General features: G+C 36.2%; 1 protein-coding gene across 1 annotated transcript in view; it reads right to left on the bottom strand.

Annotated features, from left to right (window-relative positions):
* Positions 1-4,419: 4,419 nt before the first annotated feature.
* The window catches only part of LOC139952422 (ATP-binding cassette sub-family C member 9-like), a 32,151-nt gene continuing 17,706 nt past the window's right edge, over positions 4,420-18,864 (bottom strand). Inside the window, exons 19-32 of the mRNA XM_071951551.1 lie at positions 17,590-17,759; positions 16,413-16,482; positions 15,793-15,950; positions 15,094-15,186; positions 14,698-14,800; positions 13,242-13,355; positions 12,238-12,349; positions 11,098-11,228; positions 9,622-9,700; positions 8,051-8,159; positions 7,451-7,554; positions 6,279-6,412; positions 5,757-5,819; positions 4,420-4,558 (exon numbers count right to left, since the gene is read on the bottom strand). Coding sequence (XP_071807652.1) covers positions 4,427-4,558; positions 5,757-5,819; positions 6,279-6,412; positions 7,451-7,554; positions 8,051-8,159; positions 9,622-9,700; positions 11,098-11,228; positions 12,238-12,349; positions 13,242-13,355; positions 14,698-14,800; positions 15,094-15,186; positions 15,793-15,950; positions 16,413-16,482; positions 17,590-17,759 — 1,572 coding nt within the window. The 3' untranslated portion in view covers positions 4,420-4,426. The remainder of the gene's footprint in view (positions 4,559-5,756; positions 5,820-6,278; positions 6,413-7,450; positions 7,555-8,050; positions 8,160-9,621; positions 9,701-11,097; positions 11,229-12,237; positions 12,350-13,241; positions 13,356-14,697; positions 14,801-15,093; positions 15,187-15,792; positions 15,951-16,412; positions 16,483-17,589; positions 17,760-18,864) is intronic.

Below are 18,864 nucleotides of genomic sequence, written 5' to 3' on the forward strand. Positions count from 1 at the left end.
AAATGTTGATATAAAAAATATCATGTCAAACAAAATTACAGGAAGGAAGGCACAAGGGTGATTCCAAAAGGGTAGTCCAAACTACTGTATAAAACCATAACAGGTGTAAAATAAAAACATAAATATTCAGTAGTTCACCAATATTTTAACATGAATTACAGCATTTGATAGTATTTAGCAACATTTTTGCTGTTATTTATTAATATTGGTTTTTGAAAACTTATTTGACTAGTATTATAGGGTGCTGTTTGAAACTCGGCGAATAATGTGCAGTGAGTTTGCAAATATGCAAGACTAAAGATGCATGTAAGTTTTGAATTGACTGTATTTTGTTAGATAGTTTAATTATTACAAACCATGCAATAGTGCAGAAGGGAGCCCCCCCCCCCCCCCCCTCCTCGCATCCAAGTGTAAAATGGTTGCCAATCAAACTCCTGTGTGCAAACAGAGGAGTACTTCCATTGATGCTCCTATGTTCCAAATTTGTCAAAGAACTCCGCTGGCTAAAAAATTAAACAGACAATCTTGTGTGGTAGCATTTGTTTGTGTGGGTTACACCATTTGGGAGTCAATGTCCCCATATGTTATACAGTAAAGTGCATTTACCTGCTTACTATTGCGTTTATGTGGAATTTGACTCTTGAAATGGGCAGCGTGATTAACAGTAGCCAGGTGTGATAACAGTGAACAGGGGCAGTACAGTTTGACTTCTTAAAATGTAGGTGCCCTTTTCTAAGTTAAAAAAACCTGTTAATTATCCCAATACAAAGATTCTGGATAAACTTCATTAGAATGCCCTTTTTGCCGTGGGTTATTTCACCAAACTATATTTGGAAGAATTTTATGAACAACAGCTTCAATATCTTATGTTTATTTCATTGTTGCTTTATTTATTCTTATACCATTGCATCTAACCGATAAAATATAGTATATATACTTAGAAACTTATTATGACAATGTTGCTAGTTTATGTAATTACTTAATTAATCGCAAAACCATAGTTAATGGCCTGACGTTTCGACCCTAGCAGAGTCTTTCTCGAAGGCTAAATTACTTAATTAATCACTCAAATTGTGTACAATACTGACTCAAAAGAAGCCCAGCGAAGTCTCTATCTTTGTTTAAACTAAAAACCTCTATACTAATTCAATTCCCCATGTTTCGATCAAGATTTTTTTTAAAGTAAAAACACCATTACCAAAACAGTACACCGACAAATTAGAAACAAATTTTAAGATACAAGAAACTTTAAAGAGAAAAAATGTAAAACAACATTAGTGTTGTTAATGTTGTAACTTGTGTTCTCTTGTTGTCCAGTTTCACTCTAAAAACTTCTTGGCCAGACTTGACCTGGATCTGTGTCCAATGGAGCCTCGGCCATATATGGGTTAAACTGACCCAGAAATGGGACAAACTGGCCCAGAATCTACAGTTAAAATCCCATTTATTCCCATGTGACCCATAATCCTGTTCAAATCTGACCCAGAAGTTATTAGAGTGTATCGACAACGCTTAGAACATTATTTTTTGTTTTACCCACAAACACCGATGTGTTAGCACTGTATACTCGGTACTTTCCCCAGGCATTTTACCCGTGTGGGAGCAAAACTCCCAACCTTTGCCATTCTAGAGCAGTGTCTTCCTAAAAATTAGTATTCTGTATCCCCAATGCTAACTTCTATCTATTAAAAATGCTTAGATTGTGCCGTCTGTCTGAGAATGATGACGTATTAACACACCAGAGGAAATCAAAGGCAACTTATTGAAATTCATGTCTATAAGACAAAATACTTACACAGTTAATTTTTTATACAAGTCCTAGTCTACAGTTAGACAATGTTAGCATTAGTGCTATCAAAGTGTTCCTTTTGCTTGTAATTGAATAAGTTGTCTGAAAGGTAGGGTCCGGTAGGGTCATAGATTTGTTTGTTACTGAATGTTGACTTATTGTGGCAAACCTCTTAAGAAAGATACAAAAAAAGTCATATGTGAAAGTTTCATCTGAATGAAAATCTACTCTGCGGTAGTAGACTATAGAAAGACAGTTCTCTGAAGAACAAAATCTACCTGGCAAAGTAACACACACATGGTGTTACCCGCAAACCAAACATGTAGACCTTTCTCTGTAAAACACTCAATCGTATTAAAGCCATTGGACCCTTTCGGTACAGAAAAATAAATAAAAGTTCACAGATTTACAAATAACTTACAGGGTTTACAGAAGGTAGTGGTGAAAGACTTTTCTTGAAATATTATTCCATGAAATGCTTTACTTTTTGAGAAAACAGTAAAACAATATCAATTCTCGATAGCGAGAATTACGGATTTATTTTAAACACATGTCATGACATGGCGAAACGCGGATACAAGGATGGGTTTTTCCGTTATTTTCTCCCGACTCCGATGACCGATTGAGCCTAGATTTTCACAGGTTTGTTGTTTGATATAGAAGTTGTGATACACGAAGTGTGGGCCTTGGACAATACTGAATACCGAAAGGGTCCAATGGCTTTAACAGATGTTTTAACCAAATTCACGATTTCTGCAAACTTTCAATTAAATAAAATACCCCCCATAACTTTGTTTTGTTTTCAATAAAATCAACACAATAGTTGAATATTTTTGGAACAAAGTTACAAACAGTAGTGATCTGTTTTTGATTTGCATTTCTGGCTTTCCATAATTTTCCAACCTGGGTTGTCAAGAACTCGGGCTGTGATGTGGTAAAAGACTAAGGTCTATACCAAAAGGCCTGTTTTGATATTTTCACAAACTAGGCGATAGCCTCGGGAACTAACCGCATCTCTGGCCGCACATACGCGCACAGATACTAAACTCGTTGAAATCTGAGAATGAATCGTTTCTCAGATTAAAATGTTTTGAGGTGAAAAATTGTCCAACCGTGTTACTTTCGCAGGGGAATCGTTTTTTCAAACTAGTTCATACTATCAATAGCTGCAGTGCATCTCACCAAATAAGTTTTTATGGTCGCTAATTTTTGGAATCTAATACCAATCTCTGACCCTACCTTTAATTACCATTATATTAACTGTATATTAACTTTAATGATGTACACAAATGTAACTTTATGGCAACATTGAAATAAATGTGTTGAAATGAATGAAAAAAATGCCTTGAGCCGTGTTCCAATTGGAATTTTTATTTGTTCACGGTGACTTTTCTGTCGAATGACAATTCCAATGGGGACGCATGGTAAACTGACCTCGACCATAATGTAAAACTAACGGGCCAAAAGAGGTCGCAGAAGACCTCCACGCAGCCCTGATAACTTAACAGGGCCGCTAAAAAGTCCAATAGGAACAGTTCCGCTGTAAACCTACCGCGACCATGCTGTAAAATGCTATGCCAATGTCGCAGAATTTAAGTCCAGGTGGAAATACATGGTAGAATTATACCAAAGCCAGTCAACTTTTCGCGTGGCAGCGGAAGCAAAAAGGGATGGCCACACGGCTTTAGGCACTGAACACATCTCTTCATACTGAAGATATAGCTAGACAATCTGTCATTATATTTACGATTTTAACAGTATTATTTTCAAACTAATTGTCATAAACTAGACGATTGAAATAAATGTGCTATTGCCCCCAGCTAATCTTATATAAACCTACCCTCTTTTAAAATACGTCAAATATCTTTTTTTCATAAACATAAAACAGTCTGCTGTTTTTCTTCTAAGTTAAGTAATTCTTTGTATCTACAATAAAATTTGTAAGAAATCTGCATTATTTATCAGAAAATAATTAAACTTTGTAACTATTAACGATACTTTCAGGACTCATGGTAGTTTGATTGAAGTGTACAAGAAGTTTTAAGGTACTTGACACCTTTAATTGTATTGCTGTTTTTTAATTTCTTAGGTTTGTTAATGATTAATTACTTAGATTAGTTCTTTTTAGCCTTTGTTTTTTTTTTCTTAAATTGTATCTATGTGAAGCGCCTTGAGCATCTTTTAAGCAGACTTTGGCGCTATATAAGTTTTCGTTATTATTAAGTAATCGTCAAAGACCAGTATTCTCACTTGGTGTATCCCAATATTTTTATGCATAAAATAAAAAATCTGTGAACATTTGGACTGAATTGGTCATCGAAGTTGCAAGAGAATAATGAAAGAAAAACACTTTCGTTGAACAAGATTAAGTGTGCTCTCAGATGCCTAATAAAAGGCTTCAGGCCTGAAGTCTTGTAATATTGGAGTGAGAAATTACCTCTCTCTCTAAAACTACGTTACTTTAGAGGTAGCTGTTTCTCACCATCTTTTATACTATCACCAGCTCTCCATCGCTCATTACCAAGTAACATTTTCTGGTAACAATTATTTTGAGTATTAACCAATAGTGCCTTTAGATGTGGTTTTGGTGGGAACGATTTCCTCCTCAAGGTCATACTGAAGGTCTGTTCTTTTTTTCTATCCGTTGACGAGAGACGAGAACATGGAATTTGGGTTGCTAAGAAGTGCCTTAGGACTGTCCCACTCCTCAAGCTTACCTGCACTCAAAACTACGATGGTATCGTAATTAAGAATGGTAGACACACGGTGCTGTGAAGTAAAACAACATAAAGAAATGAATACATAAATAAATAAGAAAATGAAAATTAGAATTAGCTGTTGCAAAATGCTAACCAACCAAAAGGACCTACGGTAAAAATAACAAAATAGTTCATGGCCTGACGTTTCGACCCTAGAAGAGTCTTTCTAGAAGGTTAAAATAAATAAAAACATTAAAAAAATATAAAAAATAAAAAGTTAACTTAGCAGTTTAGAATTAAAAACACAAATCAATCAAGCCTAATCTTGACTTTTGTTTTTTCTTGCGCTATTTTAAAAAATAGTTTTATTTTTCATGTTTATATGTGTACAAATATACACATATTGACTGGCAACGAGGTAACTAGTATACGTCTATTCCCACGAGGGACTTTGAGTGACCAGGGAAATAGGCCCCTCTTCTGGTCACTCACAGGCCCGAGGGGTAATAGACGTACACTAGTTACCAAATTATGCCAGTCAATATGTGTTTTATAACACAGCTCGGTCTTAGTCAAATAAGAACAGACTGTTGCCCGCTCTGGTACTATTCCTGCAAAACACTCACGCGCGATCACTAGCCTATATTAGTTCATCCCACGTGACCGTGTTTCAGCCAACCAGAATACAGAACAAGCAAGAGGTGTGTTATAATGTTACTTAGTGCCTTTCGAATAAAATAATTCCCATGTTGAATTCCCGCCATTTTCATGCAATGATAACTCAATGGTGTCAGAAGTTATAAGATGTGTAAATTTGGTTATTTATTTATTTATTTATTTAATTTCTCGCGTAGATAAAAAGTACAAAAAGGCAAACAGTAAACACATTTTAGATACTGCACCGAGCAATAAAAAATACGGGAAGGAAAAAGAAACAGCCGGAGCCCGGAGGATTGCCTAAAAGAAACAAAGTTCCTGTCTAGAGGCTCTCCTCTCTAGCTGGTCCTAAAGAGAACAACTAGATATTGAAATTTAAAAATATATAAATATATAAATATACAAACAGCAATGCAAAAGACTTCAAATGAGCAAAATAAATGTTTGAATTTTTGCAGTTAACCTAGCCTTCCATAAGTATTGGTATTTGTTATTTTAATGGAACAAAGACAGCACAGATGCCAATATCTCAAATATTTCTCAGGGATTCCATTTTTGATTAAAACTTTTAAGATCTTGCCAGCATTCATATGTAGATAAGTATAACTTACAGCAATGGTGAGAACCGTTTTGTTGGCAAAAGCAGTGAAAAGCACGTCCTGAAGAATGGCGTCCTACAAAGAACGATAGATAGATTATAAGATAGTTAGATAAAATGATTATTCACAATAGTCATGACAGCATAAAAACTGAATTGCAACTATGATTAAAAGTTATAAGTACATCATTAAAAGGACATCACGATAAAGAAAACGCTAGTGAAAAGGGGCGAAAAAAGCAAATACACACTTTCCAAGGAAAATACACAAACCAGCACACTCACAATCTCACATAATCAGACAACATGCTAGCTCTCTGCAACACTCACAAAACCAATACATCCAAACCCAATAGGGCCTTTAAAAAAGTAAATAATTAATGAACAAAATTAATACTGGCTACATAAAAGCATCAAGGCAAGTGTCATATAATGAAACCGCATGTGGCCAAAGAAAATTTATAACCTAAGTCAATGTGACTGATGTAAATCTAATGGTTTCCCTATAAGTTCAACCGGGGAGTTGTTTTCTCACCATATCCTTGTCAATGGAGGCAGTTGCTTCATCCAAGATGAGAATCCGAGATTTCCTGAGGAATGCACGAGCTACGCAGAATAACTGCCGCTGCCCAACGCTGAAGTTCTCACCTCCCTCTGTCACGATAGACTCTGAATAGAATTTAAAAAACATTAATAATAATATAAATAGTTAGATTTATCGACAGCCTCATGCTGTAAACTAAAACTTTGCAACTTTAACAAAAAAAATAAAAAGTAAATAAGACTAATTTTTTTAAAATGACATATACAGCCTAAGCCTATATAAATAGAACATAATTGCCATATGTTACAATGTACATACCGGTACATGTTTTAAGTTCTGCTTGTGACACTCCACAAATACCAATCCAACAGTTTTAAAACATGACAACAGTTCAAATAATTGTTAAACTGGATTACAGTTTGAACTTCAAGGTCGTATTCTACTGCTAGTACTTGGTCTAACTTAGCCCCTAGTATTACCTTATATTAACATTGGGTCATCGGGTGATATGGACGATGACAAATACATTTTAAGAAATAAGAAAAGACAATGAAGAAAGAAAAGACAATGAAGAAAGAAAAAAAATCAAAAAACAGTGGACATCCGAGTTTTACTCATTTCTCAAAAAATAATAATATTATATTACTTCAAGCAAATGTTTCAAGCCATTGGACACTTTTGTAACAGAAAAAAAAAGTTCACAGATTTACAAACAACTTACAGGGTTTACAGAAGGTAATTGTGAAAGACTTCTCTTGAAATATTATTCCATGAAATGCTTTCCTTTTTGAGAAAACATTAAAACTATCAATTCTCGATATCGAAAATTACGGATCTATGTTAAACACATATCATGACACTGCGAAACGTGCGGAAACAAGGGTGGGTTTTCCCGTTATTTTCTCCCGACTCCGATGACCGATTGAGCCAAAATTTTCACAGGTTTGTTATTTCGTATATAAGTTGTGATACACGAAGTGTGGGCCTTTGGACAACACTATTTACCGAAAGTGTCCAATGGCTTTAAAGGAAAGTTTTCCACAATGACCTTTAGCAATGTGCGCACTCTCTCCCCTGATGCAATAATAGCATCAAGGCCTAAGTACACTATTTTGTGAAAAGCAAAAAGCAGAATCAAAACATTGAAACATTATCTGTTTTACCTAATCCATTAGGTAGGTTGGAAAGTGTGTTCTTAAGTTGAGCAATGCCAATCGCCTCCCATATGTCCTCATCGCTGCATTTATCAAATGGATCTAAATTGAAGCTAAAAATATAGACGGAGAGAGTACAAACATGGTTTTAGAACAAAGGTGTTTTTTTACACAAAGCCAGTAAATGGCCTGAAGCTATTGACATACTATTTTTTAAAGCCTGTCCAATCACTGTATCAAAATAAATCAGTGCAAAATATTGTTAAAGTTTGGACGTTTCGGACCTAGCAGAGAGTCTTTCACTCTTTTATTTTTGTATAGCCTTGAAAAGTCAGGCCATGAACTATTACACCACAGGTCATTTTAGTTGATAATCAGTTTGCAACAATCAATTCTATCAGATTTTTGTCCACATATATTTTTATATGGAGCTGGTCTGCTATTGTAATTGCCTGCAAAGGATGATTAAAGTTTTTTGAATTGAATTGAATTGAATTGGAATAATCTTGCATAAAGCAAAAATGCAAAAAGAAACTACAGCGGTGGGGGAGTACCCTCATGACCCATTAATCAATCGGGTGCCAATGTACATTATTATCGCCATGTTACCGTATGGTTCCCGTGAAGAGAGTTGGATCCTGAGGGACAATGGAGATCCTTTGTCTCAATACAGCAAGAGGCACGTGATCAATATTCACTCCATCAATGTATAAAGCCCCTGAAACAAAAGAAACAATGGCACTGTTTAGGAAACAAAACAGAAACAGTAAGCCTACATGATTAGAATCACAAAAAAATAAAACACTTTGAAAGCCACAAGACACAAGTTACGCCCGGTTCATCCTTCGAAAACAGGGCCGGCTGTGACGTCAAGAAATCGCAGGAAGTATGAACCCCGCTTTAGCGCCATTAACCAATTGTACAATGATTTGCTCAGGCACAACTTAAAACATAAAAACTAGAATTACTTAGACTGTAGAGAAAATGCTATGTAAATGGTTTTGGGCAAACTTTTGCATAGTTATCATATAAGAGTAGTGAACAACCACACACAATTCTGAATGAAAGTGTATGGCACAATTGGTACCAGGGTTTGCTCATCTGGAGATTGCTATACAAAAGCTTGCCCCGAACCATTTGACATAGCAACTGTCACTATAATCTAAGGAATTCAAAGTTAAGAGGTACCTGGTACCTGGCAAGTCATTGTACCAGAAAGTATACAAATACTAACTTATTGGGCCTTCGTAAAGTTTTCAAATAATTGTACACTTTTCTACATGTAAGTTCGCGTCCAATCTAAAAAAATATATATATAAATACTTACAATAAATTCAGAACAAGAGCTGATCAAACTTTGTATTATTTAATTGTCTTTTGATAAACTGACAGTACAGTTTATTACAGTTTCGGCTAGTCTCTGTGGGTCAAACTAATTGTTCATATTATCAAACGGCAATAGGAAGACCCTCAAATCAGGGCCAGATATAACTCTAGCACGTTAATGAATGTTTTTGGCACAATGGTACCAGGGTTTACTCTTCTGGAGGTGACTACACAAAAGCTTGCTCCTAACCACAATAATCCGGAGGTTGCAGGTTTGAATCCCGCTCTATAGTCATAATAATAATATGAACACCTCTAATGCGCCGGTATCCACCACAAGTGATGCTCATGGCGCAAGGAAGAAACACAAAATTAATGAAAAGCAGCTGTGAAAAAGTGGGTTTTGAGGGCCTCTTTGAACTTATGAATAGAGGACTTGTTACGGATATTAAGAGGCAGATTATTCCAAAGTAAAGGACCAGCATGAGAAAAGGCCCTGTCACCCCAATTGTTGTGGGTTTGGGGAACAACCAGTAATGACGAAGTTGATGATCTAAGACATCTGGAAGGATTGTAACGAGTAATTAATTGACAATTATACTGAGGAGCAGAACCATGTAAAGAATGAAAAACAAGCAGAAGTAATTTGTATTGAATGCGATATTGAACAGGGAGCCAGTAAAGAGCATTCAAAACCGGAGTGATATGGGTTCTCCTGGAGGACAAAGTGACCAGCCGAGCTGCAGTGTTTTGCAGTCGTTGCAAATGAGAGATTTGATTCTGTTGTAGAAGATGTTTGCTTTGTTCAACCCACAAAGAATTGACGACATTGTTTACAGTGACTCTATTCTTACCATCAGTTCTGTCAATCAGTCTGAAGAATGCCAGCATTAGGGAGGATTTACCGCTACCGGTTCGCCCACAGATACCAACCTAAAGAGAAGATGACAATAACAAGGCAATTGCAATTTCATTCAATTTAATATAAACACCATGTTAAAAGACATGCAAATCGTTTTCCAGTGCACACCTTACAATAAAAAAAACAAGATAAATATGTTAAATAGAATAGAAGAACTATAAAAAGATAAACGGGACAAATACACAGTGACATACATAATTACAACCATCTTATAAAATACCAACAAATTAAAAACCACCGAAGAAAAGGACCACCGAAGTACGAAGGAGGCCTACACAAATTGTCGGGGATGCCAGCAAACCAGGAAAAACAGAAAAAGAACAAAAAGCATGGGATTATCTCTTTAATTTAGAGGTAAATAGGTGGCAAGCAGTAAGCAAATAGTTGGGAAATATTGTTTCCAATCTTCTATTTGGTGTTGAATCGATTGAATCATTTTTAAAAAGCTTTTATTTCAATGTGCACATTTTTTTTTAAAGCGATAGGGTCGACTGACTATTAAAACAATTGTGATGAATAAACTCAATTCAGACACACATTTAAAAACTTGCAGATATTAGGAGTCAACAAAACACAAGTAAGTAACAACAAGCAGTATAACAATTAAACCACCCAGGAGCTGGTGGAAAGCCAAACAAAGTAGTCTTAAAGGCAGTGGACACTATTGGTAATTACCCAAACTAATTATAAGCATAAAACCTTACTTGGTAATGAGTAATGGGGAGAGGTTGATAGTATTAAACATTGTGAGAAACAGCTCCCTCTGAAGTATGGTAGTTTTCGAGAAAGAACTTATTTTCCATGAATTTGATTTCGAGACCTCAGATTTAGAATTTTGAGGTCTCGAAATCAAGCATCTGAAAGCACACAACTTCTTGTGATAAGGGTGTTTTCTCTTTCATTATTATCTCGCAACTTCGAGGACCAACTGAACTCAAATTTTCACAGGTTTGTCGTTTTTATGTATATGTTGAGATACACCAAGTGAGAAGACTAGTCTTTGACAACTACCAATAGTGTCCAGTGTCTTTAAACTAAGAAACACATCAAAGGACAAACAAACATGGGAAATGATCAATACAATTAACACATAGCATTTGTAACAGAAAAATGTATATTCTTCTTTCCTCAAAACATTTATAGTACTTTACTCAATTTCCTAAATATTTTGTTTTTATAACTTAACATAATTGCCAGGAAATCCAATGATAAGCTTTTTAAAACTGGTTTTCTGGATTTCTTGACTGTTAGGTTTTTTACGCAAATATTCAATGTTTTCTTCACTTATTTCACGTGAATAAAAGTTTTTCCACAAAAATTAGTTCGTCATAATACATGTCAGCCCATTTTTTTATTAAATATTCTATATTATTATTATTATTATTATTAAGACGTTCTTAGCTCCTACCTTCTCTCCTCCCTTGATGCGAATATTTATATTCTGGAGAACCGGTTCCAGTTCCTTGGAATAACGCATCTCCAGATTATTGACGGTGATGTCACCCATAAATGGCCAATCATCAGGTGGTTGGAACACACCTATTCAAATTGTCACCAATAACAAACTGTTTAAAGGGACTAGACACTATTAGATTACTCAAAATAATTATTAGCATAAAACTTAAGGAGCAATGGAGAGCCGTTGAAAGTATAAAACATTGATAGAAATGGCTCCCTCTGAAGTAATGAGTTTTTGAGAAAACAGTTTGCTCCTCAGAAAAAGGACCCTGGTTTAGTCCACAAAGTGAAACTGAATTTACCTGCAGGCATGATTTTCGGTCCTTGGGGAAAAAAAATACGGAATATTTTATCAAGTTCAAGGGCTGACCTAAATGTACACATGCTGATGCCTCTGATGACTTTTCAGACTAATTAAATCACAACTTGTCTAATTTTCCCCAAGAGCTAAAAAGAAAAAAAAACAGGAAAAATCTAAAGTTGGAGGAATATCATGTCTGTTTCCCTGCTTTTGTACCCCGCTATTCAATTAAATTAAATTAAGTTCAATTCAATTGGATTCAATTCAATTCAATTTTATTTATTTTTTCATTACAATTAAGAAAGGTTTTGCGGTAGCACCATGTAATGATAATCTGAGAAAAGCTTTTTCTCCAGAAGACAATCCAGAGCATACTGATCAAAACGGTGAGTTGTAACCGATGGTTCTTTTCAGAACCACACCAACTCATTTTAGAGATGTTCATTACATAGTGTTACCCAAACCTCCTTAAATTTCGTATTTCCACCATGCAAAGTTTCAAATCCTACTTATTTCATTACAGTTTACAAGTAAAAAGTAAAATTTGTTTTCCCCTGTGTGCATTAAGCCCGGTTCATACTTCTTGCGAATGCGAAACGAATGTTGACGTCACAAATTCGCAAAGAAATTCGCACTGAGTTGAACCGTGTTCAACTCACTTGCGAATATCGCTGCGAAAGGAGGGTTGTGACGCAAAATTCACGTCAAATTCGCTTCGCATTCACATGAAGTATGAACCGGGCTTTAGAAGAAAAAAAAAGGGAAAAAAAGAAGAAAAAAAGGGGATACCTTCTTGTTTCTCTATTTCCAGATTGGCAAAATATTTGAGTCTCTCTATAGCATTCATCTGCATCTCAAGCTCAGCTGACTGGCTGACCGTCTGCATCAACAGCTGGGAGGACTGGGGAGAGAAAACAAGAAATGGTGTTTATATGTTTTTTTTCTCCAGAAGACGATCAGAGCATACTGATCGAAACGTCTAGTTAAAACCAACGGTTCTTTTCAGAACCACCCCAACTCATTAGAGATAGTCATTACATGGTGTTACCGCAAACCTTTCTATATATTTTTTTCCACCTTCAAAGTTTCAAATCCTACTTATATGTTTTATGTAGAGGATTTATATTTATGCAACTTTAAAAGTTTCTATGGGATTTGAGGCATTGTATGGTAAGGTATCAATTTATATTTGGTTTGCGGTCACACCATAATATGTCTCTACTTGCATGGTAGATTATGTTATTTGGAGAACTTGTCTTGCTATATATTCTATAATCTTCAAGTAGGCGCTAATCCTTCAATCAGATTTGCAGAATGGAGTGGTGGTAAAAACCTACATTGCACGGCTAATACCACTACGGCTTGTGTGTTCTATGGTCACGCGCCAAGTGTGCTTGAAGATAAATACGTTATCACACGCGCGCTCGTGGAAATACGGATAATATAGCGCATCTGCGTCCCATATCCATCTTGGCCTACGGCCTCGTTGGATATGGGACACAGAACACTACATTTTTCCGTATTCCACTCGCGCTTGTGTGATAACTTATATTATCACGAAGTAGGTTTTCGGACCTAAGGAGACCTCTCAATTCAAAAAAGAACCGTCCTGCTTATTAACTACTTACTGGGTGGAGGGTAGAAAATTGGCCAGGACTACTACTTTAGCTTTAGTGGATCGAGGGTATCATAGTGTGGAGTGAGTTCTTAATTGGTCTCAGTGTTTTGACTAGCTTGTTCTAGCCATCATCAGGAGACCGTCTAGAGTTTGTCCTCCTAAATCATATACTCACATAAAGAGACAAGGAGATGGACAGTCCAACCAAACTAATGTCGATACCACCAGAGAAGAATGTCGTTATGGCTGCAGTACCAGCCATTCCAACAATACCCGCTCCAATCACACCCTGTAAACAGTCATAAGAAAATAGAATGAACGGATTACAAACTGCTTATTACCAACCAAAAGGCCCTATGGTTATTGGTTATTGGTCTGACGTTTCGACTCAAGCGTTTCGACCCTTTGAGTAAAACCTCAAATTAAGGTGGGCTTGATTTTCATCAAGCTGTCAAGCATAATACTTGACTTTATTACTTGGCTAAGCGTGGACAAATGTTGCCTTAAGAATTTGGGTACGTTTTACGTTACACAAAACACAATGTCCACAGATTTACATTAAACTTATACGGTTTGAAGATGATGATGGTATAAAAAGCTTCCCTTAAAATATGACTTGCTGAGGTGCTGTAGTTTTTGAGAAATTAGTATTAATTTCTTGACTTGTTTTACTCGTTTCTCAAAAACTACAGCACCTCAGCACATAATATTTTAAGGGAAGATTTCTACCATAATTATCTTCAAATTTATTGTGCGAGTTTGAAATAAGTCTGTGGACATTGTGATTTGTTTCTTACAACAAAAAGTATCCAGACCCTTTTATAGCAGAAATTGGTTTGATCAAGTGAAGTTTCCTGGAGATGAACTAGTGGAAGAACCAGACCAGTTCTTAAATGCACTGGACACCATTGGTAATTGGCCATGTCATGGCCGAGCGGTTAAGAGCACCGGATTCAAGCTCTTGTATTTGATCAGCAGAGTGTAGGTTCGAATCCCGATCGTGACACTTGCTACATAAAATTGGGGAGGTAGTGCTTTCTGCTCTACTGGCCAGGCTTCGGACTGATGATACCCAAGCCTACATCCGTATGGACTGTTAAAGGGGTAACCCTGTTTCAGCCCTAGGAAAAATAATTGTAGCCCACACCTTGAAGTGGCCTTCAGGCCTTGTGTGTCTGGCGACTTGCATAAAAATAAATTTAAAAAAAATATTTTAAATGATTACTCAAAGTAATTGTTAGCATAAAAACTTACTTGGTAAAGAGCAATGGTCATAAAACTCCTTTTCTCTTACTTTCATATTGTTTGAGTAAGTTTTGTCAATTCAATTCACACTTGTTTCCATTCTGTCAAAACTTAACACATCATTACAGAATGCATAGTGTAATGGCGGACAGAGTAGTTAAAGGTTTTTACAATCAAAGAAAACGAAAAGTATGGAGGCCGATTTGATAAGCCGAAGCTTGTAGTAAATAGCCTGTGGTCAGACAGAGACAACAAGCAAACAGTGGATGTACGAATAGGAACAAAACAACTTACAAGCAACAAAGCACTGACTTAAGTAAAATGAAAATATGATGTATATAAATAAGTCATGATTTTGACCTAGCTATGTTATTTTAAATACGAACCAGTCTAAATTGAAGCCAGAAGTTAGACCCTTGTCTGAATAGACACGTCAGGGCACTGGTGTTGATTTTATCCATGGCGGCACCAGCAAAGCAAGCTTGCTTACTGGAGGAAATAAAACAGGGAGAAAACAAAACAAAAACAATCAGAAAAATATATCGTTAAAATGCAGGGAACAGATTGCAGTGGCAAACAAGTACAAAGCTTTACACAAAACAAACAGCTTATGTAAGAAGTTAATGTAAATTCAAAAGTGGCGCATTGCATCAAATGCTGATTGTCACATGCATTGCTTAAAAGTTTTTTTCAAGATGAATTCATTATTACACGCGCACTCAAATACGGACAAATATAGCAAGTCTGCATCCCATATCCAACTCAAAATAGATTCTACGTACTTGTAAGCTCGTATGGTGGACAGTCCAGAAAGTGTCTCCGAGAAGTGCGAGTACACGGGTGACATATTGATGCTCTCCAGACGTTTCAACTCACTGTGAATTGTGGAGAAAGAGTCAAACATGATATGAATCAGGGGACGTGACTTAAAATCCATTTGATCACATAATTATAATAATAATATCTATTATGGAAAAACGCTTCTAATGTAATAGACATCACAAAGCGCTTTACAATTAAACCAATAAAAATACAGCAAAATTTTGTGGAAACGGAAGAAACAATTGTTAATCAACAAGGGGTTGTATGTACAGATTGATGGGTCTATACCAAAAATAAAATAAAAAACGGAACATATAAGGACGGACTACTTACCAGCGATGTGATATGCTGTTAAAAAAAAATTCTGAACTATGAGAGCAAAGCAAGAAAGCTTGCGAGCGCAAAGCGTGAAAGCTTGCAAGCGTGAAAACTTGCGGGTGTGAAGCCTGCTTACATGCATTTGTCTTTGGTTTGGAAAGCCCCGCTCTGCAAACTTGGGTTTTCTATGCGGTATTATCTTAATTTTCTTATGAACTTGATCAACTAAGTTATACAAAAATGCAAACAAACAAATATATTACAACAATTTTTTAGGGGTGGTGGTTTAAAAAAAAAAAGGTTTTCTGCTTAAAAATGGTGAAATCACATCTCTGACTTACCGTGTTGTGGAAATGTAGTATACAGTGACAAACAGATAGAGTATCGTTATTGGTATGATGCCAATGATGAAGATCGGTGCATTAATTGCATTAATGAGCAGACCTATAACAGTGATCGATGCAAACTGTAACGTCTGTGCCAATGTGTAGCCGATAGTCTAAAAGAAAAATTGAATATAAAGTATATATTTAAAGTAAGATGGAACAAGAGAGAGATCTCAAATTAAAGGGAAAGCAAGTGTGAACAGACGTGTCTTCAGTTGCTGCTGAAAATAAAAAGGTTGTGTATTCAGGGTGCTTTGCTGTGAAAAACCCACTGTTCCCATAGCTGGCTATTCAAAACCAGGGATCAAGGAAATACTGACGGCCTTATTTTAATGTCTTACACCTGTTTTTAATGTCTGTCTATCTTTTTTGTTTGTCTGTTCATAAGCTGGGGAACACAAGCTGTGCTTCTCCCCAGACCTAGATGTTGCATTTTGCAAAAATGATAGGCAACAGGGTCTTAAAGGTATAAGCCTTTTTTTAACAATATTTGTTTGAACATTTTTATTTGAGTTTAGATTATTTCAAACAAGTCATGTTTCTGGACAGATGGGGTTCGTAGTATAAGGGTTTACCTGATCAACCATTTTTGTATCAGTTGAGAATCGATTCAGGATCCTACCGATGGGTGTTGTGTCAAAGAATCTACAAAGGATAAATCACAGAGTATTTTTTTAATTCTGTCCCATACCTTTCATAGACCAGGATTACATGCTTCAAATATAGAAACATGCCTTAGGTCAATTTATTGAGATTTCATCACCGTCTTACAAAGAGGCAATTCTTTAAAAATATCATGCATTATTTAAATCTGTGTTTTTACATCATTTTCTCACACTTTAAAGGAACACGTTGCCTTGGATCGGTCGAGTTGGTCTTTGAAAAGCGTTTGTAACCGTTTTTTATAAAATGCATATGGGTAGAAAGATGTTGTAAAAGTAGAATACAATGATCCACACAAACATGCCTCGAAATTGCGTGGTTTTACTTTTACCTCGTCGACTAACACGTCGGCCATTTACGGGGGTCAAAATTTTGACTCCCATAAATGGCCGACCATGTTAGTTCGCACAGTAGAAGGAAAACCACGCAATTTCGAGGCAAACTTGTGTGGATCATTGTATTCTACTTTTAAAACATCTTTCCAACCATATGCATTTTATAAAAAACGGTTACAAACGCTTTTGTTTTGACCAACTCGTCCGATCCAAGGCAACGTGTTCCTTTAAAGTGACAAAACGTTATAGTTTCCTAGTTACATTAATGAGCACAAGAACCATTGCACCAAAACTACAGTTTTGTATTTTCACAAATGGCCTTTTTTGGTTTATGAAACAAAATGTAAACATTTCCCCATGTGACCAGTATAGTACATTGCCTGTAAGAAAGACCCTTCAATGTGTAAGGGTCACTCTTTTCATTCACAAAAATAAATGGAAATCATTTCATTTCATTTCAGAAACATTTATTTCCACATAAATCACGTAGTTTAGAAGAAGAAAAAACAATTTTTACAATAAAATCTTAGTGGAGGCATTACACAGAAAGCCGAAGCTTAAACGGAATTCCCTAAACACAACACAAAATTAATTCATATAAACAAAAAGGAAGACAACATTAAAATGACAAAACACAACAAAACAAAGAAAACAGAAACAGACAAACAAACGGAGTGGACATAAAATTAATAGACATCAGACGGACATACGAAACATACTAGAGCAAATGAAAGCACAAATTAAGTGAACTAACCTCATGGGGGACTGGGTGACATTCTTTAGGACTCTCTCATGGATGTTTTGCCCCGCTATGAGTGAGGACAGGAATGTTGTCGCACTGAAGAGATAGACAACTACAGCAGATGTTACCGAGATGATGGCGTACCCAGTCAAGTAGTATTCACTGAGGGTCTCAACTTCCTCCTAAGAATTAGAAATGGAAAATTGTTGTTTGTTTCGGGAGAGTTTAAAAACACAAAGACCATAAATGGGAACAGTCAAAACCTTTGTTCAACCCCAAATTATTTATATTAAATCGCAGTACACTTTGGATGGAACTCAACTTCAGCTAAAAAGCAAGACATTCTTTGCTGATGAGCAGAGCTTATGTACTTACCAGCCAGAAATCAGGTCAGCTGTTACTATTAAACTATTGGAACCTGTGTCACGGCCTAGCCGTTAAGAGCACATTTCGAACTCTAGTGTTTTTGATCAGCAGAGTGTGGGTTCCAGCTGTGACACCTGGGGTGGATTTCACAAAGAGTTAGGACTTTATCTCGAGTTAGGACCAGTTACTCGTCCTAACTTAGGACTATCCATGCAACTTGTATATCTCCTAGGACTAGTCCTAACTCTTTGTGAAATCTACCCCTGTGTCCTTAAGCAAGACACTTAGCCATGATGCTTTGTCCTTCAGATGGTAAGTAAGTCGTTACTTGTTATGTGTGTTGTGTGAAGCACGTAATAGAACCCAGTGTGCTTACCGAAAAGAGAATGGGTTCACCTCGGTGTTCTTGGTTTGATTGGCGGCATATTGCGCCACAGTACCTTACAAACCATTACATGGTGCTATGTAAAAGAAGTAGGTCTTGTAACTCAAAAGTAGTCCCACATACCTTGCAGGAAAATGCTGTAAGCTAAAGCACTGTGAGCGTCACTGAGTGACGGATAAAGAAGCCACTATCTTAAAGATGCTATCTCAGATTTTTGGCCCCAAACATTAAAAAATAGATTTTTTTGAGTGAATGGTATTTCAAAGAGTATCACCCGCTCTAACGAAAAAAAATTTAACTTTTACTTTAAATGGTCAGGAACCATGACAAAAATTTAAAACGTTTCTTATAAAACACATAAGCACGTGATATATTGTCGGGATCCCGACAAAAACTAATTTTGAGCACTTTATTTCACTGCTACTAATAATTGGCGGACTTTTTCGAGCAATGGCTCAATTGAAAGCTTGTAACTTTCTCAACCCCCATCAAAATACCTGTTGAATTTTAAATCAACATTTTTGGGTCAAATCAGC

The sequence above is a fragment of the Asterias amurensis genome, chromosome 2 (assembly GCF_032118995.1).
Source record: "Asterias amurensis chromosome 2, ASM3211899v1".
NCBI lineage: Eukaryota > Metazoa > Echinodermata > Asteroidea > Forcipulatida > Asteriidae > Asterias > Asterias amurensis.